This window comes from Camelus dromedarius, chromosome 24 (genome assembly GCF_036321535.1).
Source record: "Camelus dromedarius isolate mCamDro1 chromosome 24, mCamDro1.pat, whole genome shotgun sequence".
NCBI classification, from domain to species: domain Eukaryota; kingdom Metazoa; phylum Chordata; class Mammalia; order Artiodactyla; family Camelidae; genus Camelus; species Camelus dromedarius.
This window is the reverse complement of record NC_087459.1, coordinates 20,591,617-20,615,169: the sequence shown is the minus strand read 5'-3', so window position 1 is coordinate 20,615,169 and position 23,553 is coordinate 20,591,617. Positions and strand designations below refer to the sequence as shown.

Below are 23,553 nucleotides of genomic sequence, written 5' to 3'. Positions count from 1 at the left end.
TGTGTTTGATCCAGGTGAAGGGCCCGTTTGTCCCCTGGCAGGTGGTGCGGGACATTCTGCACGCCACCTTTGAAGAGTCTTTAGACAAAACATCTCATTCCGTCGGACGAAGAGCTCGCTACATAGTCAAAAACCCACAAGCCTACCTGAACTATAAGTAAGCCTCATTTGAACTTCTAACCCCAAGAGAAGGTTATTCCAGTGCTTCTGGATCGTTCTTTACTCTTCTTTCATCCCATTTGCTTAAGAGTCGGGTGTAAAACCTGGATAGGTAAAATCTGAGGCGTCCGGTAGCACGCCAGGAGCTGCTAGAGATTGTTAGTTAGATTGTCCTGGATCTGGGGGCCTGGGCATGATTCTGGGCACTTCCACATACAGGGTATTATTTAGACTTTAGGACAGCCTTGTGAAGTTGGTGCAGATGGAGAAACAGGCTGAACAGGCTAGGTGACTTGCTGAATGTCACCTCGTCACGTCACAGGAGTAGCAGGCAGTGAAGGCAGAGGCCTCCACCTCTTTTCACTGCAGTCTCAGTGCCCCAGAGCGGCTCCGGATGTCCCCGCGTTAGTGGCGCCTCGTGTAGCTCACTGGACAGGAACGGGGGATCCCTGGGCCATACACATTCAGCCATGCCCTCAGCTGAGCTGTGTGTTCCCTAAGAACGTGTGGGGATGGCAGCTGGCTGGGGGTCGCAGAGCACCCCCTGTGGATTGTCAGTTGCCCGTGAGGCTGCCCCATCCGTCTCCTCTCTTAGGGCCAGGGCATAAAGCCGTCACCAGCCCCATCAGACTCCTACAGCTCCCTCCACTGGCGTGGGCTCGAGTGGGCAGGACCACAGGGCATCGGTGGTGTAGGGAGGTGCCAGGGTGAGGCCAGGAAGGGGCACACGGCAGGGTTGGGCAGACCTGCTTCCACCAGCTGATGTTCATGCTGCAGGGCAGTAGGAGAGCTTGGCTCGGGGTTAATCCTGAGCCCTGGGCAGCCCGCGGTCAGCCAGATGGTGGAGAAATCAGCCCAGCCGTGGATTGTGGAGAAGACGCAGCTCTGCCCGGGCCTCTTGGTGTTGGCACTGTTGACATTTGGGACCAGATCATTCTTTGTTAGGGGGCATCCTGTGCACTGGAGGATGTTTAACAGCATCCCTGCCTCCACGCACTAGGCACCTACTAGGTACCAGTAGGTACCAGTCGCACACTGCCCACCCCCATTATAACAACCAAAAATGTTTTCAGATGTCCCCTGGGAGGGCAGATCGCCGTGTTGGGAACCGCTGGGTTAGACACACCAAGGGGCCTTCCTGTGTGAAGCACTTTCCCCTGTGTGTGGTAGACTCTTAGAATTTTCTATCTGAAAGGGCTCTGATCGCCTGGTCCAGAGTGGAAACTGGCCCAGGGAGAGGATGTGAGTTGGCTGGGGTGACAGCGAGCTGGTGGTGAAGTGAGATCTGGAACTCGGGCTTCCCGGCCCCTGCCTGACACTCTTCCTCTTGTCCCAAAGTGATCCAGGAGAGGGAGACACTTGTGAGGTGGGGAAGGCTGCGGGGTGAACAGGCCTGGGTCTCCGTCCTTGCCAATGTTCAGAGCTGTGGGTCCTGGGACAGGGTGTTTGTCCACTTGGAAGCTGTTTTCTTACCTGTGAGCAGGATGAGACCCATAGTAACCACACCTGCCCCACCCTTGGAGTCTGTGTGACCTTCACCTCACCAAACTATGAAATGGAATGACAGTCTCTGTGTTGCAAGCTCTTTATGAGAGTCGAAGTGCTCATAGGAGCCCAGCAAACACTGGTTGTCTTTCCCTTTGTTTCCTTTTGGGCAGGTCAGGCTCTCCTGACACCATGGAGCCGTGGAGGTTTGTGCAGTGGACAGACAGTGCTGGAGGAGACCAGTGCCCTTAACAGTACCAAACACCAGGGCCTGATAATGTTTTAAAATTTACAGTACGCTGTCACATAGGGCATCTCATGTGGTCTCGGCCAAAGCCCTGTGAGGGGCAGGCGGGTGGGAGCCACAGTTCTCCGTTTGCACATGGAGAGCGGAAACTCAGAGAAGCCACGGTGTGACGTGTGAGCAGTAACAGGCCTGACTTGAATCAGGTCTGGTCGACCCCAAATCCTTCATTCTTAAAAGCTGTAATCACCCAGCAGGTAGATAAGTAGGTCTTCCTTCACGGTTAGCCACGGCCAGAAATGTCAGAACAGAAATGTCCCGATGGTTCTGAACGTGGACTCGTTACAGTTCCCAGACTTCACTTGGGTCTGCTCTCTCTGCAGGATTTGCCTGGCCGAGGTGTACCAGGATAAGGAGCTTGTTGGGGAGTTCATGAATCGGAAAGCTGACTATGAAGACCCAAAGGTGGGCCCTCCGGCCTGAGCTGAAGGCAGGGATTTCTAGGTTCTAGTCTGGTCCTCCTGACCCTCGGTGCCTCTGCCGGCCTCACAGACGGGGCTTTCCCGCCACGCATTTGGGAAGTCGGCGTGTCAGTTCTTTGGCTGTGGACCTCCTTTGATCAGACTCCAGCACCAGTTTTCAAAGACGGTTAGAATTTGGCATGCCACTTTGCAGTGCTGCTCTGCCCAGAGGCCTGTTTTATTAAGAAAATAGGGCAGCTCTTCAGAAATATTACAAACAGCTAGACTTCTGGAAAGCTTGCAGATGAGCTGTGAGTTCTCTTCCTGAGTTTTCTGGGAGCAGGGCTGGGACAGTGACAGGAAGCCATCCTTCCGGACCCAGACTTCTCTGCTCTTGAGCCCAGAGTCTACTGAGTCCTCACTCGTTGAGCTAATGCTGGACTCCACTGCATGTGTGTCTGGCCTTGTGCCCAGTGAGGCCAACTGAAATGGAGCCCCAGGGCAGTGGGACAGGCAGGGAAGTAAATGGGCACCACAGAACAGTGCAGTCACCCTGAGAGAGGAATGCACAGGCCGCTGAGGTCACAGAGGGAGAGTTAGGAGTGCCTTTAGCCCAAGTGAAAGGGAAAAAAAAAACCTAACGGGCTCAAGGCTTCTTTTTTCCCATGTGCCAAGCAACCCAGAGGTAGACCATTCTATGTGGGTGCAGCAAAGCCAAGATGTTCTCAGGGCCCCAGGTTCATTCTGTCACTTACTCCCCATCCCTGGTGGTTAGCTTTCCATCCTTGTGCTGGTCACCTCATGGCTGCCATGTGGCTGCTGGAGCTCAGTCCTCACAACAGAATCCGAGGACAGGAAGAAGTGGGGAGAGGGCCCTTGTATCAGGGAGGGGATAGCTTTTCCCAGAAGATCCTGGGAGGCTGGGCAGGCTGTTTCCCCACACCAGGTTGGGGCTGGCTCCACTGATGAAGGAAGTAGGGGTCCAAGAACATCTGCTCCAGAGGGCTTTTCAAAGGTGTCAGCGCTGAGCCCAGACTGCAGGGCTGGGGGCCCTGGGGGCCCTGCCCAGGCCGAGGCAGTGAAGGGAGGGGGCGAGGGAGGTCGTTGCCGCTGGAGTTGGTTACAACATTTTCCTTGATGTATCTTAGTGAAGCCTCCTTTCAGGGAGAAGGAGGGCTGTAACATCTCATTCTCTCATCTTGAAAGGTTTGTGCCAGTGAGTTTAAAGAATTTGTGGAGAAGCTTAAAGAGAAGTTCAGTTCAGCCTTAAAGGATCCTAACCTTGAAATTCCAGACACACTCGAGGAGCTGTTTGCCAGGTAAGGTTCTTCTGGGGAGGTTCTGGGTGATCCTCGAGGGGCAAGAGGGAAAGTCACCAGCCAGGATGGCCACGGGTGCCTCCCCCACCAGCCGTTCCACGTGGCCTTGCAGTGAACCCTGCGCATCCCTCACGGGCAGCTTGAAAACGGGCGGCGCTGCCCTCCCTCGCACCCCACCAGGTGCTCCCTTTCCCTCTGTGGAGGTCTCCACTGCTTCACCCAGACGTGACTCCCTCTTCTTCACCATCCTCATCACGACAGCCCCTCCAGCCACTGTATTTCCCAATTTCTTTCTCTAGAGATGACATCCCTCCATCAGGGCCCATTTGTCAACTGTACAATACCTTTGCAGTGAGCCCCCTGCCATTCAGGTGGGCATCTCATCCTGCCATTCAGCTGGCAAGTGATTTATGTCCTGCCTGCTGTGCCCAGGCCAAAGGAGCGATTTACAGTCATTTTCAGAGTTGATAAGCTTTAGCTGGCTTTTTTTTTAAGTAAAAGTAATATTTTTATTGGAAAGATATTTAACAGATTATAATAACTCAACTATCCTGTAACCATTTTTCGGTTTTGTTGACCTTCCAGTCCTTGTACACATTAAACAGAGGCCATCACAGGCTTACACACCGTGATGAGTGCTCGGGGCAATGATGGGTTCCCATCATGTGCAGTACCACCCTAAGAACTGCTCCAGATTTTAAGTCCAGATGACAGAGAAACCCAGAAACTTAGCACGACAAATATTTTCACATACATTGTAGGAAAAAACTAAACATTCCAGTGATTTCATTAAGCACCTTCTTTCGAGTGTAACAGAGGCTACAGAGGGGGAAGGAACTGGCGGTCTCGAGTGTAACAGAGGCTACAGAGAGGGGAGGAGCTGGCGGTTTCCGGATCAGAAAAGGGAACTTGACCAAAAGCAAAACAAAACACTCTGCTTTCCAAAACTTTCCAGCAACCCCAGAGTGAGATCACGTCAGCAAGTAGATACACTTCGTATGTCTTCTGTTCTCGGTAGTTGACTTTGAGTAATTGGTGTTGGCACCGTGCTGCTGTTGATAAATCACTAATGCAAGCTTTGCTTCTGTTGGTATTCCTGCAGTGTTTTCATTTGTGAGAAAGCCTGCGGAAAGGACTCTGCTTACAGGAAACAGGTTACCATGAATCAGAAGGCCCTACTCGTTAGCTGTTTCTTGAGTTCTGCTTTTGCCGCAGACTGCTCCCAAGTGGCATGGTTTCTATTCAGTCTTAACGATGTTTCAAACAGCCCGTTGACCTATCTGTAATTTCTGTCTCCACATACTTTCAATAAAGTGGTGGAGCAAATTTTTGTTACAAAAGAGGACAGTTGAAATAAAGATTTTTAAAGGAGAGTTCATGAACCATCTAGAGGAAAGGAAAAAGTTCCAGCTGCCACAGTTTACCACTAAATTTGACCTTGAGCGTTCTGGCAGGCAAAGCAAAAAAGAAAATGATTTCAGGTATTTTCTCGCTTGACTAAAAACAGTTCTCGTTTTTCTGTAAAGGTGCTTTCTCTGGCTACTAAATTCTAGGAAGAATTTACAATTGCAAAGATGAATTTTGACTTCAGTTTTGTAGAAACCAAAGATGTATCTTACAAATAAATGGTCTTTTTTTTTTTTAAAGTGAGTTCTATGATTTGTTTTTCATTTATTTGCTTGGTATGAATACAAAGAACATTACATGGATCTCAAAAAAAAAAAACCAAACAGATGGAGAGATAACCTGTAATCCCATCACTGAATACAGCTACTCCCTTGTGGGTATTTTCTTTCATTCTGCCTTCTTATGCTTGTTTTTTAATCATAATGAGCTCACAATTTTATGTCCCCCCCCAACTCCGGGCACAGTGAACAGTAGCTCCCTGCCAATCAGCCTTTCTCCTTCTTGCCTCATTGTGGTCGGTAAGCGAATGTCCCTCATTTTCTCAACGCTCATTTCTACAGCATGGTCATTCAATGGGCAGAATGTGGTGTTTTCTCATTTTACTTCACAGGTACATGTTTGCATTTTAATGAGTTTGACAATTTTTTCCAGCATGTTAGCCAATCAGTGGCCATCTTCCACGAGCATCAGCTCGGTGAAGGAAGGTCTGCTGGGTTCCCGCGACAGGCTCTTCTTTTGTTTCCTTTGCAGGTACCGAGTTTTGGTGATTGGAGACAAAAAGGATCAAGTCAGGAAGGAGGATGAACTGAATAGGCGAGTACTGACCAAGTGCCTCTTCCTCAGCTGCTCTGTTAGGTTCCCTACAACCTAGCACAGGGGTGATCAAGGGCCAGATCGAGCCTGGCACCTGTTTTTGGAAATGAGGTTTGACTGGAATGCAGCCACGCCTGTTAACATCAGAGTTGAGTGGCTGCGACAGACCACAGGGCCCACAGAGATTAAATTATTGATCATTTGGCCCTTGGCGGGCAAAGTCTGCCGATCCCTATCCCCACCTATCACTGGCCCAGCCTTAGAGTGGGTTGGGGAAAGGGTTTGAACTCTCAGCCCATGAGCCTTCCAAGTGAAACTGGTTAGGAAAACTCAGCCTTTTTTATTCCAGCTTGGATAATCGGTATTCAGTCTGATCTTAGCTCTGTATTTCAATGAAAAGCCTATTCTCGAGAGAAAAACTGATTTAAAATTGGATGAAAAGAAAATGAGCGCTAAGCACCTTTGCTAGTTGTCGTGAAAACCTGTTCCCCGGTTATGCCACCCCTTCCCCGCTAGACTGGGACTTATTTCCTGCAAAAATTGACCAGCCGGTAAGGCTTCAGAATTATGATTTCTTTTGGTTACGAATAGTTTCAGCATTCATCACCTTTTGCAAAATTGAAAACTTGTGTTAAATTAGAGCTGAATCTGCCCCAGCTGAGCAGTGCCCGGTGGCCGGGGGCTCACATGGCTCCATCCGTCTCTTTCAGTGTGGATGACATCCACTCTCTGGTGCTGCAGAACCTGATCCAGAGCACGCTGGCCCTCTCGGACAGTCAGATGGAGTCTTGCCAGTCGTTTCAGGTGGGGTTGGGGACCCGGCCTCCATCTGCAGCAGCCCTCTGGGACGCGGGGCCCTTCCGAGGCCGGGGCCCTGGGAGGTTTCTGCTCCTTCCCTTCTTAGCTGTGGGGTCTCAGGGACCCTGATTTCCCTCCTCCCCAAGGCTCCAGCCCTCACCCCATTCATCTTTGAAGTGAGGGCACGGGACCCAGTGACCTCCAGAATCCTCTCGCTGTTGGGGTTTTGAGTCTAATGTTTAAGACAGACAATTAGGCAGCATTGGAAATGAGCCATGACAGAAGAGCTGAGAAGGTGTTTGAGCTACCCTGCACATCTTGTCTAATGATGACGTGGGGATGTCAACACATTCTGATGGCTAGATACCGCCCAGTGGAGACGCTGCCTTTCTGCGGGCGTTGGGTCTGACGTATCTCGTGAGGACTTACTGGAGCTGCACTGCCGCTTTATCGTGGCCGAAAGAGGACGAAAGAGGAAGGCGGGCCTCGTTTAACGGCGCACTGAGCCTGGGAGGGGGTGGGATTAGGACTCCCACAGGTATGAAAACTTGAGGTTAGAAGTTAAAAAGCACATGCCCAGGACCCCAGGGCTCATTCATCACACCTGAGTCTGGGGGGACTCTCCAAGCCACCAACCATGAGAAAGCCCAGCCCAAAGTTAATGGTGAGAGCCCAGTCCCTGCACCCCGGCCGGGGCCTTGTCCCAGCCTCACGCCGCTGCTCTTCCTTCCTCAGTTCCATTTCGAGCTGGGGTCTGGGCTGCAAGGGACGCTGCCAAGGGGCTGTCACTCTCCCTGACCCCCAGGGCGTGGGAAGTTGCCGAGAAAGAGCACCTGGGCCCAGGGCCTTTCATCACTGACTCCCTCCGCCTGGCAGTGAAGAGCGGGAGGTCACTGGGGATGAGGTCAGAGGCCACCCAGAGTCCCACTGGGCTCCCCTGCCTGCTGCAGGGAAGTGGGGGTGGGCGTTGCAAGCATCCCAGATGGATGTGTCTGTGACAGCCCAGGGTCGGGAACCTGACGGCTTCACTCACTGTTTGTGGTCTGAGCACTCAGTGACGATGTAACAGCCACTTCTCGGCTTCTTTCCCCCTGCCCCTTGTGGTGTTCCCCCATCAGGCTGATAGTCTGTGTGCCAGGACCGGCATAGAGGTGGGGCCTGGAGAGATCGAGGGTGCTGTGCGTGCCTTGGGCTGGCTGGACCTGGTGTGTGCCCAGACCCCCTCGCCAGCTCCAGGAGAAACCACCCCACCCCAGCACCCCGACTGACCACCACTTGGCTCCCAAGGCCACTGGCTTGAGGACAAGGCCTCATTCTCTTTCTGGTCCCGCCACTCCCAGCGGCCTGGCCTCGGAAGTCACACGAAGTCTGTGAGCCTCAGTCTCCCATCACCCATGAGTCCCAGAGGCAGTGCAGAAGGGAACCGTCCATGCCCCAAATTCTCGGACTGTGACTGCAGGCTTTCTTGGCCAGGGCTTTTGACTTTCCAGGAGGCTGGCGTGTGCCAGACGTGCACAGTGGTTAGCTTGTTGAGCCAACACTTTTTAAAATGCTGGAACAACAGAGGTCCTGCTGGTCCCGCAGTCCTCTGAGCTGCTCCTCCTCTGAGCGAGGTCCCCATCCACAAGCCATGGAGTCACAGTGATGTGGCCAGCGGAAGGAGCCCCTGCGATGGGGGCCCAGGTAGCACCCTCCATGTTCGCCCTGTGCTGGGGGCCGGGTGCTGATGGGGCAGCAGTAAGGGTCAAATCTGTGTTCTTGTGGGGGAGAGAGACAGTGAACAAATGAGATCACTTCAGGTGGAGGTGGTTACTACAGAGGAAGTGAAACAGGTTAATATAACACAACTGCCTGCAGAGGAGCGAGATGGAGGAGGGTTTGGCTTTTGAGGGGGAATGTTCGTGCTGAGAACTGAGTGTTGAGGAGTCAGTCATGCCGAGGTTTGGGGGAGGTGCTCTCTAAGAAAGGGGAGTGGTGAGTGCAAAGGCCCTGAGGTGGGAAGGCCTTGGCTTTTGCAAGAAAAGTAAGAAAGCTGGTGGGGCTGGAGGGTGGTGATTGAGGGCTGGATTGTAGGAGTTGGGGCCTGGGTGTCAGGCAAGTTCCCGCACACGGGGGTCTTGTCAGGCGTCGTAAGGACTGGGAGTTCTACCCTCAGAGGGAAACCAGCATGGCTTTCAAGGTCGGGAAGGAACGTGTGGTCTGATTGAGGCATGTGGTCTGATTGTGGCACAGGGTGGTCGGGGTTGGGGCCGGGGGCATGTGTAGAAGCAGAAAGAGCAGTTGGCAAGAGGCCATGGTGAGAAACGATGGTGGCATGGCCCAGACGTGGCAACATAATGGGCATGATCCAGATGCGTTTGGGAACCTACTTAGAGGGTAGAGCCCACCAGACAACCTGATGGGTTAGGGGAGGGGGTGATTCTGCATTGGCTCCTAGCATCTTTGCATCCAAAGAAATAGGCAGGCCTAGGGTGCAGAGCCTTCCTTTCTGCAGCCGTCTGTCCCTCTCTCTGTGCTCTCCGGGGTGATGTGACGGTGGGTGAAGGCTGACCGTGGGGGTCGTGGGCTTCCTCCGTGCTCTCCCCAGCAGCACCCCAAGTGTCCGCTGGAGCCTCCCCCCGCCTCGCCCCCACAGCAGCTGCTTCCTCCGCAGGTGACCAGCTGTGGCCTCTGAGCATCCCCACGACTGGCCCTTGTCCGCCTGGCGGCTGGAGGGCCCTGCTCACCCGCGCCCCGCTGTGTTGCAGACATTCCGCCTGTACCGGGAGTATAAGGACCACATCCTCGTGAAGGCCTTCGTGGAGTGCCAGAAGAGGAGCTTGGTCAACCGGCGCCGGATCAACCACACGCTGGGTCCCAAGAAGAACCGGGCTTTGCCCTTTGTGCCGATGTCCTACCAGCTGTCCCAGACCTACTACAGGTGAGCACCACTCTGCAGCCTGCGCCTGGGCTGGGGAGCGCGGGGCCTGTCTGCAGAGAGGAGCGTGGGGGAGCCACAGGCACCGGCGTCCCTCCTGTCCGAGACAGGGCGGCCTGGGCCCCTCGCGGCCCCTGATGCAGCCTCTGGGATCGATTTCCTCATCAACAACCGTCCTTCCCTGTATGGGAATAAGGTGAACGCTTGTGGCATTTACCATTTTTGCAGGTAGTTTTGCCCTTTTCCCTATCAAATTGTGTAAAATGGGTTTCTAATAATTCAACCAGCTAAAAGGAGCCCCTCCAAGCTGGGCATAACCTCAGTCCGTAATCCTCACGGCTCAGAGCTGTACCAGGCCGCCTGCCTCGCAGGCCCACACACTTCCTTTGGAAGCCGTCCTGTACTTTTCAGACTCAGTTTACAGCATGTTGGCAAGAGGTTGTTACAGGGTTGGGAAAGTCACACTCTGGACAGAGAGAAGGGCTTGACCTGGGAGATGGTGAGACTGAACACACACGTCCTCTCATCTCAGTGTGGGTTCAGGGCTGGCCTGTAAAGATGATTATTACAAAAAAGCACTTTATCTTCCCCCAATTTGGCCCTGGATGACAGTGAGTGTCCGCGAGGCCTAGGGTATTGGGTTGGATAAAAAGACACAGCCCCTCCTCAGAGGCGCTCAGGTGAGGGGGAGAAGCAATCAGACAAGTGTGGCACCTTCATTTGAGATGGAAGAGAGGGCTTCCGGGAGACGCGAGATTTGGCAGATCCACACCCAGGCCTCCAGCACCCCGTCCTCAGGCCCCCCCGTATCATTGTGTAGGATCTTCACATGGCGGTTTCCCGGCACCCTCTGCACAGAATCATTCCAGTTCTTCGACAGAATCCGCGCTGCCGGCGAGTCAGACCAGCCCGATCATTTTTCCTTCAAAGACCAGGAGAGTAATGACTCCACAGGCGACCTGGTGGCGTTTTCTTTGGACGGCCCTGGAGGACACTGTGTGGCCGTCCTGACCCTCTTCTCTCTGGGCCTTATATCCGTGGACGTCAGGATCCCAGAGCAGATCGTGGTGGTGGACAGTTCAATGGTGGAGAACGAGGTCATTAAGAGGTAAGAGGTGGGGTGCTGCTTGGAGCACCGTCGGGGCATCAGGCCTCGTCACTCCTTCTCAGGCCGTGGCGTCTCCAGTTTTATTTGCTCGGTCATCTGATCTTCATTCAACAAACATGTGCTGAGTTTCTCTGTGTGGGCATTTGCTGTACAAAGACAGCAGGGCCTAAGCTGTGCCTTCCAGGAGCTCCCAGATCTGTGAACTGGGGATTCCAGCACAGAGTCCAGTGCAACACCTTCTGCTGATGCCTCCAGGCTCTGGGGGAGCCAGAGGAGGGAATGAATTGGCTGTGCCAAAGAGATGGACCCAGGACAGTGTGGCCAGGAGGGTCAGCAGAGAAGGCGGAATTGACCAAGGTTCCTGGAGGCATAATAGCCAAATTGGGGTTTAATGGGAAAGTAGGCATTTTTTGAACAGAGACTAGGAAGGGTTTCCAGGCAGAAGGAACAGCCCATGCAAAGACACAGGTGCATGGACAGGGTGAGGGGGTGTGTGGGAAGGCAGATGAGGGAGATGAAGCTGGAGCATCAGTCTCTGCTGACCTCACGGCTAGATGCCGGGGGTGTCCGGTGTCAGAGGGCTGCTCTCCGAGGGGGACAGTGTGCACGGAGCGAATGGCTGGACAGCAGACAGGTCCATTTTCCACTCCTAGCCTGGGGAAAGACGGCGCCTTGGAAGAGGACGAGGACGAAGAGGAAGACTTGGACGAGGGCTCGGGGGCCAAGCGCCGGAGCATCGAAGTGAAAGCCCGCCAGGCCTCCCACACCAACTACCTGCTGATGAGGGGCTACTGCGCCCCCGGCATCGTCAGCACCCGCAACCTCAACCCCAACGACAACATTGTGGTGAACTCCTGCCAGGTCAAGTTCCGGCTGCGCTGCACACCCGTGCCCACCCAGCTGGAGCCCATCGGTGAGAGCCACCCTGCCGCCCTGGGGCCCAGGCTCTGAAGGGCAACGACTGTGGGGCCAAAACAAAGGAAAACCCCTCCCGTCCTTCGCAGCCGCCACGGGTTGTGGGGGACACATGTCCTGAGTTGCCCGCTTGCTTGGGGAGCCCCGGGCTGTGCCCTCTGTGTGGTTAGAACTCACCACAGTCCTTTTCTTTTTAGTGTTATCTTGGCCCCTTCTGTGAAAGATGAGCACTCAGCTTGCTTCATTATCTCTCGCCTCCTTTACTTCCAGTCTTTTGCTTTTTCGAGTTCTTCTCTTGATTATCTTTGCAACGTTAATGACTTCCTCACCCTCCATCTCCCACACCCTCGATTCTGGGTTTCCGGTTTCTGGCAGTCTCTTCTCCCTCCACAGAGTGAGGATCCTGGGGCCTCGTCCTACACTCCTCTCCCTCCTTCCCACCCTTTTCCTGCCTCCGTCTGACTTGTTTTTACTGTCATGTGTTGAGATGGAGGGTACTTACTACTTTCACAACCACAGTCAGTGTTCTGTGCTGGGTCGGGAGCTTGGGCCGGGCAAAGATGTGATAATCTGTAGACTGTGGTCTTAGCAGAGACATCTTGGCCAGGAAGCAACAGACACCAGCCCTGGCTGGTGTGAGCAAAATGGAAGTATATCCTGGCTGTCTCACAGGGTCTGAGGAGTGGTGACCTCGTGAACGTTAGAGAGGGTGGGGCCAGGGCAGCTGGAGTTGAGGACCTCCTCCGTCCATAGCTGCAGGGCTGTGGTTCTCAGGCCCCAGCCCCACTTTTCGCCCTTCAGTGGGAGTCTCAGGCGAAAGAATCATATTGGCCCTGGGAACTCAGCCTAGTTGTCTGCAGTCAGGGGCCCAGGGGCTCATATCCGGAACCCAACTGCCAGGGGCCCGACCGTGTCCACCCGGAAGGTGACCCCTGGCCGTGTGGGGAGCTGTGAGTCAGGGCTGGAGCATGGCCTGCCTCGCTATCACCTGTACACGGGGCTGGGGAGGGGCTCCTGTCAGGGCTGATTCTGGTTCTCCTGGTCTCCGCAGCCACATCTCTGAAAGAGCTGACGGTGGGGACCGCCTGCCTCCCTAACACGTTCACCAGGCTGATAAACAGCCAGGACACCTACAGCTTGGAAGAGTTCGCCCGCCAGGTGGCGCTGTCTGGGTACAAACCTGGAGACGTGTCCGCCGCCCTGGAGGTACAGGGGGCCATTGCAGCGGCCGGTTGCTTTGGGGTGGACAAGACAGAGCTAACCAGACGGTTCTCCACCTTGGAAAGGGCAGATGGTGAGCGCACCAGGACCTTCACAGACTACGTCCAGGTGAGCTATGCTCCCAGGGAGCCTGAGGTCATGAAAGCAGAAGTTGCAACTCATGGGCCAGATGCACCCTGCGGATGGACTTGGTCTGAGGCATGTGGTGGAATTGTTTCAAAAGTTGAATTTGTTGTCAACACTGCCTAAAACCCAGCTCCTCCTGAATGTTAGAATATCTGGCCACTCGGGCCCTGTTTCTTCAGCACAGTTGGCTGGACCCCTCCAAGCCATGGGTCTTGTCCACCCCGGCTCTCTGCTATGTCTGTGGCTCCCTGTACCCAGCCCACGGTACTCACCACAGTACCTGCCTCAGCCCATTTTCATCAGTGACCCTTAAACCCAGAGAATTTAATCACAGTCGGACCTTTTAGATCAAGTGCCTGGGGACCTGGCTTGCCCTCTTGTGTGTTAGCGATGTTGTGGGGGTGCCTGCCGTGGGGTGTCCATGAGGGAGGAGGAGGGTGGAGGCTGATGTCATTATTAAAGGAATGCAGGAAATATGAGAGGGGTGTGGAGTTCCATTCATATGGTGTTTGATTGTTGTTAAAACTCACGGTGCCTCTGGGGCCCTGGGAGGTGAGTCCTGGAGGGTAGGCAAGCCTCAGAGAGGGGTGAGGACTTTCCTCAGGCCCAGCGCTGGAGCCGAGGCATCCAATCCCACTGACCAACAAGAAGTGAGGAGGCAGCAGCTCCCTCTGTGCCCTGGTGCTCAGCACAGGGTCCCAGATGACGAGTGCCCACAACAAACCCTTCCAGACCTGCATGACCTGGGTGTGAGTCCTGGTTCCAGGCTGTGAACTGGGGCAAATTCCTTGTACCCTGACTGGTAGCTTTTTTAATATAAAAATAAAAAGGATGGTAGGGAGTATAGCTCAGGGGTAGAGAGCCCACTTGGCATACATGAGATTTGGGGTTCAATCCCCAATGCCTCTGTTAAGGGCAGGGGGTGGGAGCACACATGCAGCTCCTAGATAGAACAAGGATGTTTGATGGGGCACAGCTGTGCAAGGGCCATTGTCCTTCACAGGGGAACGATAATGGCTTTTGCAAAAGAACTTGATCACAGTCAGGGTCTTGAGTCCATGGGAGGAGCTGGCCAGGCAGGAGGAGACTTGTAAAGTTGCATCAGCCTCAGGGACACAGCTGTGGTTTCACGTGCCTGGCCTGTTTTACAAGTGGGCACTCTGAGCCTTGAGAGAGAGAGGACTGCCTGGGGCCACGTGGCCGGCTGGTTGTCAGCCCAGGGCTGGAAGCCAGGCCTCCCCCTCGAGTCACCTGTCCTGGTGGAGCTGGGCTGGCCGCCGGCTCAGGGCACTTGAACACTGCAGCCAGGGGAGGCAAACCCCGATGACCCTGGGGTCCCCCACAGACCCTCTGTGTCTCCTGCTTTTCCTAGGACCTCTTGGAACAACACCAGGTGCTGGAAGTTGGTGGCAACACCGCTCGCCTGGTGACCATGGCCTCTGCGCATCCCTGGCTCCTGCACTCGGTGCGGCTAAAAGGCAAAGAGGAGGAGGCTGACCCTGCAAGAGAAGACCCCCAGGCCAGGCCCCCAGAGGGGCCCCCCGGCGAGGACGGCCCTTCTGAGGGGCAGGCACCACCTTCTCAGGGCCCCCGGGCTGCCAAGAGGCGAGCCAGCTGGGCCAGCACCGATGCAGCCAGGCAGGGTGAGGGGGCCGACCCCGAGCGCGCCCAGATGCCCCCTGCAAAGAGGCCCACCCTCCAGGACGTGCGCTCAGCCCCCGGCCCTGGGCCCAGAGTGGAAGAGGAGCTGGAAACCCGGGCGCCTGCTCTGCCCGCAACTCCCGAAGACCCGGGCATGAGGGAGCCTCCCCCAGGAGCATCGGAAGCTGGGCAGGAGGACCTGGAGTGTTTGGGGGTTCCCAGCTCCCCAGGCCAGGAGCAGATGAGCTGTCAGGCCCAGCTTCCAGAGGGCCCTGAAGACCCCAGAGGTACCAACCCTGTCCCGCAGCCCACCACCCCGCACCCACCCATCCTCTGTCCGCCTGCTGCCGCAGAGGAGCTTCTCACAGCCTGGACCTTGCGGGGAGGGGTCCTGCCTCTTTACGCTGTCTTTCCACCAGAGGGCAGAGGCCTCAGACACTCCTCAGCCAGCCTGTGAATCACAAGGTTCTAGAAAGCGGTGTTGTTCCTGAGGCATCAGGTGTTAGGAAGCAGTGGCATAAATGGGAGGGGTCTCGCCTTCTAGGGGATCGACAGATGCTCTGTTTTCCTTTCCTCAGGAGAGGTGCTCCACAGTGGCCTCTCCCGCGTTTTCTGAAGGCACCTTTGTTTCCTCTAGGGTGTTTCCACCCAAGGACTTTACACGCCCAGCTCTGTGGTCAGGGCTTCTGGAGGAAGACAGGTGCTCGCTCGGTCCTCTGGCCCTGGGAACAGCCCCCACGCTGCACCCCGCTGTCCGTCCAGTGCTCTGGGCGTGCTGGCTTCGGCCCATGGCCTGGCCACTCTGGGGACGAAGGCCCTCAGGAAGGGGATGGCTTTATCCCCAGACCCAGAAGGACTTGTGGAGTGAGTGGGAGAGGAAGAGACAGGCCCCTCCCTTGTCTCTCACTCACATCCCTCTCCTCCGTCAGGTCTGACAGACAGTTCTGCAGCCAGCGGCCGCTCCCAGACAGTACTGGAAAGGTGAGTGTGATTCAGATTCAGGTGGCCGGGGCTGGGGCAGTGAGAGCCCAGGGAGGGGGTTCCCCAGGTCCAGAATTAGTTATTCCATGAACATCTTTCACAAAGATACGGTATCAGACAGTGTCTGGCACAGAGTTCCTCGTCAAGGCAGGTTCTCCTCGTGTGGTGGACGAGGGCCAGAAGCACTAGGCTGTCGCAGGCCCGGTCCATCTGAGCGGTGGGTTTCACAGAGGTTTTCTATTGAGGGGATGCCTGCCGTGTGTGTGTACATTGCCCTCAGATCAGCAGGGCCGTGTGCTTGGGACTCAGGTGTGGCCCTCCCAGGGCCCGGTCATGTAGTCAGAGCCAAGTGCCTGGCTAGTCTGTGGCTGTCCCACATCTCAGTCACTGGTTTAATTTTTAGCAGAAACCTTTGTTCTCTGGAAAGTGTGTCTGGAAGCCCCACGTACAACACAGAAGTAGAGCTTCTGCGTAAAGACCTTGGCCTGAAGGGAAGGTGGCCACTGGCCCAGGTCCCAGGCGGGGCTGGGAAATCTAGAAGTCATAGCTCTTTTCCCTTCCCTGCCAGCAGGGGGTGATATGGGGGCCGCCAGCCCATCAGGCTCCCCTGAGCCAGTGATGGTGGGCCCTGGGGTTGAGACCCCTCCATCCAGATGGGAGGGAAGCGGGAGGTGGAAGAGCAGAAGGCAGACAGTTCCAGCCCTGCGACCTGGGCCAGGCGCCGCGTAGGAGCAGGTGGCTCCCACCTCCCTCCCTGACCAAGCCTGACACCCATGTGCCTGCCCCGCAGGGACTGTGAGAGTGTCTGCTTCATCGGGCGCCCGTGGCGCATCGTGGACGGCCGCCTGAATGTGCCAGTGTGCAAGGGCATGATGGAGGCCCTGCTGGGCCACGTCATGACGCGGCCCGGCATCCCCGAGAGCTGTCTGCTGCAGCACTACCAGGGCGTGCTGCAGCCCCTCGCCGTGCTCGAGCTGCTCCAGGTGCGGCGGGGCTGGGCTCGGGCTTGAGTCTTGGGGCGGGAGGGTGGGGTGGCGCGTGGGCCGAGTCCTACGGTACAGCTGCCAGGTACAGGCTCGGCCCATGAGGGTGCACTGGCCTCCTCACAGAAAGCCGGGCTCTTCAGAAGAGTCTTGTGCCCCAGGTGTCCCCACCTCGCTACCTACTTCATCCCACCCCCATCAGCCCTGCATCCAGTGGTCAGCCCACTGCCCTCGGAGGAGGCAGCCACGCCGGCTGAGCCCCACACCTTTTTCCATCCTTCATGCAGCCTCCCTGCCCTTTAGCACTGCTGGTGCCCAGCCCTGCGCCCCCCACCCCTGCCCCAGGTTGCTGCCCCAGGCCATCGCTCACAGCATCCTTCCCCAGCCCCTTACTGCTGCTGAGGCTTACCTGTCAGCGTTCCCAGGGTCATGCCTCCGACCCTGTCCCTAGACCAGGGCTCACGACCTCACGAGCCTGCAGGGGCAGGTGGGCAGGTGAGGGACAAGCCCTCATGGATGGCGGGGAGAGCTGGAGATGTGCCCCCGCCCCTAGAGGGCAGCTGCATCCAGCCTGGCCTGATTGCCACCCTGCGCTCTGGCCAGGTATGCCCGGGGCTCTGGCTCCGCAGCAGAAGCGGAAACAGGAAATTCGGTGGGAAATTTCCTGCACTTGAAAGCAGGTCTAGGCCAAACAACATGCCATCTGGAGGCCGGCCTGCAACCCCTGCTCAACACGGGGCCGTTGTATAAATGGTGGGAACACCTCCCTCTCCTGCCCTGGGCATTTGTCTAAATCCTCCTGGTCAGTCCCTACTGGTCCCTTAAGGCCAAGTTCAGCTGTCCACTGTTCTGGGAAGCGGCTCGGGGTATAGGACGTGGTCCATAGGCGTACTTGCAAACCATCTGTCTGTGGCATCCACAGGGCCTGGAGTTCCTCGGCTGCATTAGAAAGCGCTCGCTGAGGAGGCCCGCTGCCGTCTCGCTCTTCTCTAAGCCGGTGATGGAAGAGGCCGAGGCGCCCCCCGGACCGAGTGAGAGCCCCACAGTGTTCTACGAGCCCACACTAGACTGTACCCTCCGCTTGGGCTGCGTCTTCCCCCACGAGGTCAACTGGAACAAATGGGTCCACTTCTGAGGCGGCGTGGTCACCATGGCCCTCCTGTCCCACTGTGTGTGGGGTCAGCCTGGCGAGGTCAGGGTGCTGAGGGCCCTGCACCCGCGTGCTGCTCGGGGGCAGTGTGTACCTGGCCCCAGCCCCAGCTGTGGTTTCCAGGCCTGGAACTCTGGCAGGAGGGCCACCTGCCCACCTGCACCCAGGTCCTTCCCGGGCTGGCCTTAAGGACCCTGAGGGCTGTGCATCGTCACCCAGGAGTCGCGGGGGAGCCGCGGCTGGAAACGCTGGTCACCGCCCACTCTCCTCCTGTTTCTGGAGCCTCAGCTGAGCTGCCTGCCGATCTCTCTAGAACCTGGGCTATGGTGAGTGTGATAGGCCCTGGCGGGCTCGTCCTCCAAGGGCCTCCAAGGTGAGGCTGCCATTTGGGAGCAGAGACACCTGCCCAGGCCTGGAGCCTTCTGGATGGACATCTGCTGGCCAGTGAGGGGTCGGGACCTCGGGGCTGTGGGGCTCTGCCCCATCCACGCAGACCTCGCCTTCCAGATTCCAGCCACCATGGCAGACTCCCCCTGCTCCCGGGAAGCCCCGTGGCCTGAGGGGCAGGGCCTTACGGGGACCTGTCACAGAGCGGGGCTGTGGCTGAGCCTGCACGCTGCCTGCAGGCCTCCAGCAAAGGGGCCGCTAGAAACAAGGGAGGTCCCTGTGAGTTTGGGGTTTGTTTTGTTCCTTCAGCCTCTTTCCTCATTGAAAAAAAATCCCCTGGCATGTATTTATTTATTTTTTAATTAAAGCAAAGTCAGTGCATTTAGTTTTGTGTATTTCCTAAAGAACCTTTGGTCCCCTGGAGGCTCCTTGTTTTCAGCTACAGAACAGCCAGGAGGGTAAAACCGGAGGAAGGAGGGCCTCATGGCCAAGCAGGGCCACCCCCCCATCTTCCAGCCTCAGGAGCAGCCTGCCACTGCCTGGAAAGCCCTTCCTCCTGCTGGGATGACCCCAGCCCATCCCTTGACAGGTGTCAGGCAGCACCTGGCCCAGCGCAGGGCTAATGCCTTCTGCCAACTCTTCAGCCAGGTTCCACTGGTCACCAGCAGGTGGCATCAGCAGCCCAACGTGTCTGTTTCTTGCTGGTTCATCTGAGTCGCCAGACACTTATAGCTTGTCCATCCACATTCAAGGTTGAGATCATAAAAGCTTGCTGGGGTAGGTGGTGACTTGTTCACAAAAATGATGGTAACATAACATTTTCTGAGCACTTGCAATGTGCCAGACACTGCTCTTGGCACTTTCCACATAGTAACTTCTGGTCCCACAAGCTAAGAAGTATGTCTAATCAGTAGACCTATTTCATGTATGAGGAAACTGAGGCCCAAGGAGGTTAAAAAGCATTTCCACAAGTTGGAAGCTAGTAAGTGGATCTGCTGACTTCCCATTTCAGGTCGTCCAGCCTCAAAGCCTTTCCCCCTCAACACTGCTCTCCAGGGATAGAGTTTGCTTTGGGGTGGGGAGCCAGCATGATGCCAAGAGACCCCCAAAGCTGCAGAATGCAATAGTTTCTTCTCTGGAGCCATCAATTTTTAAAAGAAAAACCCTCCCATCTGTTGCCACAAGGGATGGAGGATGACCTTTAGCTGTCCCGTGGTGTGAGCAACGGGGAGGGGAGGTCTTTGGCTCCATTCACAGACTTCCAAGGGGGCCCCTGTCTTCACCGTCATGTCCCATTGTGGGGCATTTCTAAGTCAAGGGGCAGGAGGGTCCCTCTTGGGCTCAGTCCCCTCCCTCGTCTCTGCCCACTGCTCTGTCAGTCACCGCCCTGCCTCTGACTGACTGACTGACTGGTCCATCTATTCATCCATTCAGTATTTGTTGGGCACCTGCTATGTGTCAGGCAGTGCTCTAGGCTCTCAGACCTAGCAGTGGACAAAACAGAAAAAATCCCTGTGCTAGTGGGACAGGCAGTAAATATAATAAGTAAAAGACATGTGTGAGGGCATAGTAAGTGTCACGGAAAAGAGTAAAACTAGCTGCTGTTTTTAGAAGGTGCCGTTTGAGCAAAGACTTGACCTCTTGTTTTCCACTCACATGTTGATGTTTTTTGACTGCAGGTGACCCCCCTCTCTGTCCCTTCGTCGTGGAGAGTTTATACTTCTTACTCCTTTGTTCTCGGTCATGTGCTCCCCAGAGGGGAAATACACGTGCTCACTCCACCATCACCCACAGAAGACCAGTTCCGGGTTTTGATGGTGCATCTGGGGCAATTGCAATTGAGGTTGGCTGTGAACGGCTCTCCTGCACCTGGTGCCAGTGGCAGCCGAAGGCCAACCAAGTCCCCAGATGAGTGGGAGGAGGGGGGAAGGAGAGGCTCTCCCTCCAACAGGAGGCCCAAAGGAGCCAGGGATGTGGAGTTGGAGGCACGGACTGCAGGTGATGCACCTCTGGGCCTCTGTTTCCCCAGGGGTAAAGTGAAGGGCGGGGGCTGATCGACATCCTCTCTTTCCTTACCAAAGTAGATCGTCCGGGACACCCAGACAGCTTCGGAGGCTAAGACCTTGTGGTAACGAATGGGGAAAGGTTGGGAAGCTGGGGTTCTCGGGTTTTTTAAATCCTTGCACAGGGCAATGTCAGCTTGGTTTCTCTCTCTGGGAGGAAACTGGAGAAGGGCTGGGACCACAGCCCTTCCCTCATGTGACACTCAGGCTGGCTGAAGGGAATGGCGGAGAAGCCCACTCACATCTAATGTCTGGTCTTCATCCTCCCTTTTCATCCCCATCGTGAGCTGAGAGGCTGAGTCCTGCCTCCACTTTACAGAAGAGGAAACTGAGGCTCAGAGACAGCAAATGTTTTGCCCAAGGTCATTCACGAGACATGATGGAGCCCGGTCCTCTGGCCCCTTTGAATGTGGTCCTTCCTTGGGATGGGAGGAGTCTTTATTGTAGGGATGCACTGAGAATATTGCCAGGACACTTCCTAGTGCAAGTGACAGAAACCCATCTCAAACCTGCTTAAGCAAAAAAAGAAAAATTACAGCTCATCGATTCAGTCAGGATAGGCTGGGTTATGCTGTGGTAACAAACAGCCCCCAAACCTTAGCGGATTAGAACAAAGGATTTATTTCTTGTTTACAATATGTGTACATCGCAGGTGAACTAGAAGGTCTGCTCCACGTCTCCCCACTTGAGGACCCAGGCTGATGGAGCGGCTGTCATCTCAAACATCACCAGTCACTGGCAGAGAGGAACACTCTAGAGGGCAGCACAACCATCAGTCCAGTGCTCTGGTCCAGAACTGAAACTTACCACTTCTGCTCACCACTCATTGGCCAGTCTTGGTCACACAGCACCATCTTGACCAGGAGACCAAGAGTTAGAAGTATTTGGTCAACAACGTAATGACTTCTATATTCATGGACCTCAAAATTCCAGGGTGTGTGTAGTTTCAGGCATGGCTGGATCCAGGACCTTAAAAGATGATACCAGGAATAGGTATCCACCTCCCAGCTCCGCTTTCCTGTGTCTTGGCCTCATCTCAGGTGAGCTGTTCCCTCCTGGTGCCCCTCTCCCAGCAGCTCCAGATTTTGTCCACCCCTACAGCTGAGCAATCTCAGCAGGAGGAAGAGCATATGGACCAGTTTGGATCCCATGTCTGACCAGTACTGTGGCCAGGAAGACAGGATGCTTTCTTGGCCAGGCCTGGATCCATAGCCACCCAACAGGATGCTGCCCTGGCAGAAGCACAGGTACCCACAGGTGTTTGCCAAGAGTTTCTTCCCTCCTGATCTAGTTCTCTTTCAACAGAGCAAGGTGAGGGGAGCTGGACTTGGGATCAGGAGACCAGAGTTCAGGTTCTGACTCTGACCTCCAATTCAGTGTGTGACCTCAGGCAAGTCACTGGCCCCTTCTGCATCTTTACTTCATCTGTCACGCGGGTATCCCGGTGCCTCAGAGCCTGCAGATGGAAAAGGGCCGGGCCAGGAGCAGATTGTGGCATCCACAAAAGGGGGGTTGCTACCAATCCTGCCTCTTAAGACGGGGTTGTTAGCAATTCTGGCCTGAACTTTGGGTGACAGCGAACCGCCTTCCGCACCCCCAGGGGCTCAGGGCTCAGTCACTTCCAGGCCTTCGTTCAAGCTCTTCTGCCCAAGGAGCTGGTGGTGTCCCTAATAACTCCGATTCATTTTTCAAAGTCCAACCAGATACCATCTCCTCCCTGAAGCACCCCCAGCCCAGCCCTCCTGACGCCCCCTCTGGGCTCCCATCCATGGTGTGCTGGGGCTGGCTCACACCAGCGAGAAGAGTTTATTATGAACATCTCTTCCAACCCCTTGTTTAGAGCCGTCAAGTTGGTAGCTTGAAATTGGCCACAGTGGAAGTATTTACATAAGCAAATACTGCCAACCAGGCTTTACTGAGGGTCCACTCTCTGCCTGGCTGGGGGTAGTGTAGTGAACAAAAGAGAAGTTGTTGCCTTCACGGAGGTTACGTTTGCTGTTTCATCCTTGTCTCTAACAACTGTTTATCTCCATCTGTCCATCCAACTCTCTCTCCTTCATGCCTTTTATCATCCTTTTATCCATCCATCCACCTCACTCCTACGAATCCACCCTCCCAGGTGGACCAGCTCTAGTCTCTATTTTGCACCCATATTTATGAGCTGAGTCCCTTCAAAGACAGAGTCAGTGAGAAGCCATGTCTGGTCCAGGTCAGAGCCCCGTCCCACCCCCCAGGCCTGGCATCAGCCAGTCTCCCAAGTGTCCCCTCCCCCAGCACCCTGACTTAGAGCTCTGTGTGCTGGAGAGCTGAGCTGCTTCCCCCAGGAGCCTGGGGCTCAGAGGGTGCCTGGAGCCTGTGGCCTCCAAGAGGGTGTGAAAACCACAGCACACCTTGGCCCAAGCGTCTCCACGGTGACGGCGGGGGATGGTGAGGGCTGCTCACACCTGCAGGGGCTGTGGTTTCACACTTGTGTTCCTATCTTAGCCTCATGCACCCTGATTCCAGGTTCAGTCCCACTATTATGACCATCCAGTGTTCTAGAACTTTTGGCACCAAGGACTCCCATGTTCTCTGGGCCACTTCTCCCAACCACCCCCTTTTACAGAGAAGTCACAGAAAAGCCATCAGCTGGGCTGGCTTCTGGCTCAGCCCTCATCCAAAAGCAGAGGCAAGCCAGATTTGTCTCCTTCAGGCACCGTCCTGTGGACTTCGGGGAGGATGATGGGGTGATGATTCCCCCAGGGTTCTGAGAGCCTGTGGCTGGCTGAATCAGACCCTCTGCCAAATTAACCCTGGTGGGTGGTCTCAAAAAACTGCCTCTAAAGGTGAGCCCTCTTAGGGGATAAAGGATCTCTTTTCTTTTCTTAAGTATGAGTTGTATGCAAGATGCTGCACTGATACCTAGCTCTTGTGTTCAGTAACGTGCCTTCCAAACATCGCAAAGAAGTATTTTCTTAGCATCTTAAATTCACATGTCAGCAGGCTCCCTGACAAATTATTGAGAACTTGACTTCCCCCGACTCCCCAGGACAAGCAAATGAGACACGGGGGACCAGGACCAGGACCACCATCTCATTCCTGCCGAGTCTGGTCTGCACCCCTCCCCCACGTGTATGCCAAAGGATGGGTCCTCTCCAGGTAGCCCTGCACCTTCAAGTACTTGCACTCAATAAATATGTCTTGGGTGCATAAAGGGAACAACAAAACAGGCAGCAGGAGCCAGGAAAAGAAACCTTGGTCGGTAAGGGGCTGTTTCTAAGAGACGAAGCCGGAATCCCCCATGTGCCCTTCGACAGGGCGGGACAGCCCGCAGGTACCTGGGCGGTGTCTGGTTTCTCACCCCCACCCGCCTCCAGCACGAGCCTTGGTCCTGGC

At 55.4% G+C, this 23,553-nt stretch overlaps 1 protein-coding gene across 2 annotated transcripts in view; it reads left to right on the top strand.

Annotated features, from left to right (window-relative positions):
- Nucleotides 1-18,496, top strand: part of GTF3C1 (general transcription factor IIIC subunit 1) — a 63,201-nt gene extending 44,705 nt beyond the window's left edge. For both annotated transcript variants that reach the window (XM_010990911.3, XM_010990910.3), the window contains exons 25-37: nucleotides 15-157; nucleotides 2,272-2,353; nucleotides 3,556-3,668; nucleotides 5,826-5,888; nucleotides 6,599-6,692; nucleotides 9,434-9,606; nucleotides 10,424-10,711; nucleotides 11,365-11,624; nucleotides 12,678-12,955; nucleotides 14,346-14,901; nucleotides 15,544-15,595; nucleotides 16,386-16,578; nucleotides 17,501-18,496. In XM_010990911.3, coding sequence (XP_010989213.2) covers nucleotides 15-157; nucleotides 2,272-2,353; nucleotides 3,556-3,668; nucleotides 5,826-5,888; nucleotides 6,599-6,692; nucleotides 9,434-9,606; nucleotides 10,424-10,711; nucleotides 11,365-11,624; nucleotides 12,678-12,955; nucleotides 14,346-14,901; nucleotides 15,544-15,595; nucleotides 16,386-16,578; nucleotides 17,501-17,713 — 2,508 coding nt within the window. In that variant the 3' untranslated portion in view covers nucleotides 17,714-18,496. The remainder of the gene's footprint in view (nucleotides 1-14; nucleotides 158-2,271; nucleotides 2,354-3,555; nucleotides 3,669-5,825; nucleotides 5,889-6,598; nucleotides 6,693-9,433; nucleotides 9,607-10,423; nucleotides 10,712-11,364; nucleotides 11,625-12,677; nucleotides 12,956-14,345; nucleotides 14,902-15,543; nucleotides 15,596-16,385; nucleotides 16,579-17,500) is intronic.
- The last annotated feature ends 5,057 nt before the right edge of the window (nucleotides 18,497-23,553 follow it).